Genomic DNA, 1,860 nt, shown 5'->3' with positions numbered 1-1,860 from the left:
ACTAGTCCCAGACAGGGTAGTGGAACCCCAAGACTATGGCCCTTAGTCATCCTAGGAACCTGCACTAAAACCCACTGGGAGGGGAGGGTGCTCAACTTCTAGTAAAACAATAGACAAACCTATAAGTGGAATAACAGTATCAGGGAGGCATAACCTCCTCATGTAACCACCCAAGTAAGGACAAAATGAAAGTACCTGCTCAAGGGTAAAGTCCAGAAGACAGCAAAGGGTAGAATAGAAGGATTAATAAAAGGGAGGAAATGAAAAAAGTGATTACATTGTGGGTTTTCTAATTAATGTTATAAAACAAAATGTGTAAACATGGTTCAATGTGAAACCAATTTGCTTTATAAATTTTTATTTAAATAATAATGGAAAAATAAAATAATCTTGCAATTTGTTTAAAAACTTCAATGAATAGTTTTGGCGCTTTGAGTAAGTAAGTCTGAAAACACATAAAAGTTCAAGTTTCAACTTCTCAATGGACTAGGACTAGGTAGGGCTGCTTCAAATACTAAAGACAAAGTAGATACGAATCTACTTCACACACGAGGAAATGGAAACTTAATGAGGTTAAGTATTTTAGCCCAAGTTCACATGCAGCTAGTAATTAATTGGTAGGCATTCATATCTCAGTCTTTATGACTCCAAAGACAATTTAGAGTTTCTTTCAGCAACAGACAAAGCCTGAAGACCACCACAGGGGAAACCAAAATCACACATGGGTCTGCACTCACAGTTTATAATTAATCTTATGGTAGAAAAAAGCTGTTTTACAGCACAGCAACATGCAACTATAAGATTACCTGCATTCCTCCAGATCTTGTAATTGCTGCATTAGTCTATCCAACTGTTCTTCCAAATTCTGCTTTAATTTGCTGGTTTCTGTCTTTCCTCTGGAAGCCATTTTAATCTCTATGTAGAACAATAAATCCACTTACTTATTTGGTTATTTGATGTACTTCAATACCAGTGCAATTTTATATTGGCTATATGGTTTTAGAGCTTAGTGTGTGAGAAAGATAGTTATGCAAAGAAAATTTCAATTTAGATAAAAATTTAATCCTGTATAGTAAACCTCTACAAAAATTCCTGATAATATTATTAAGTGGCCTGACAAATTAATTGGAAGGCTTCAATATTGGTCTATCTAACTTTTACAAAATATGATAGATGAAAATGCAGATTTGTAAATAAATAGACTGAATGTGGTTTGGCTTTATAGACAAATTCATTACAGTATTCTTTTTAATTTTTAAAAATATATTCTTTTTTCCCCCTTCTGTGTACGATCAAATCAGATCTGACTGGCACAGGAGGAGAATACCCCTCCTCCAGCAGAGCATCTGGTAGATTTGAACCATGCACCTTCAGGACTGCAGCACAGTGTCTTACCACTAAGCTACCAGAGCTCCCTTCTTTTTAGTTTTTAAACCAGTCTTTAAATAAAGTTATGGTGTTGTAACACATAAATTATATATTTTTCCCCCAATGGTTTTTCTCTTCCCTCAATACTTCTGAGTGTTATATAACATGATGGTAGACCCTACATGGCCTATGATTTATAAAAAAGTGTTACTGTTGTTAAGTGCCATCGAGTTGTAGACGATTCATAGCAACCCTATGAACGAAAAACCTGAACACTTATATAACTTTCATCATTTCTCCAAGTTCATAGGGTTTCCAGAGGCAAGCTATTTTGGAAGTGGGTGACACTCCTGCTTCCAAGCTTGTTTTAATCAGGGAGCTCCAACAAACACTGTCCACCATGGGTAACCATTATCACTTTTGCCACATCAGCGTCAGTGTGCAGCATCACAGCAACCAGGATTTACTCTGTACAGCAAATGGACAGACCAG

The 1,860-nt window shown here is 36.1% G+C and overlaps 1 protein-coding gene across 1 annotated transcript in view; it reads right to left on the bottom strand.

Annotated features, from left to right (window-relative positions):
* Positions 1-915, bottom strand: part of LZIC (leucine zipper and CTNNBIP1 domain containing) — a 14,603-nt gene extending 13,688 nt beyond the window's left edge. The window contains exon 1 of the mRNA XM_006885770.1: positions 807-915. Coding sequence (XP_006885832.1) covers positions 807-907 — 101 coding nt within the window. The 5' untranslated portion in view covers positions 908-915. The remainder of the gene's footprint in view (positions 1-806) is intronic.
* Between the last annotated feature and the right edge of the window lie 945 nt (positions 916-1,860).

Source organism: Elephantulus edwardii, unplaced genomic scaffold (assembly GCF_000299155.1).
Source record: "Elephantulus edwardii isolate Elephantulus edwardi_28Jun2011 unplaced genomic scaffold, EleEdw1.0 scaffold00045, whole genome shotgun sequence".
NCBI lineage: Eukaryota > Metazoa > Chordata > Mammalia > Macroscelidea > Macroscelididae > Elephantulus > Elephantulus edwardii.
Note: the sequence above shows the minus strand (reverse complement) of the source record. Positions and strands in the feature narration are given on the sequence as shown.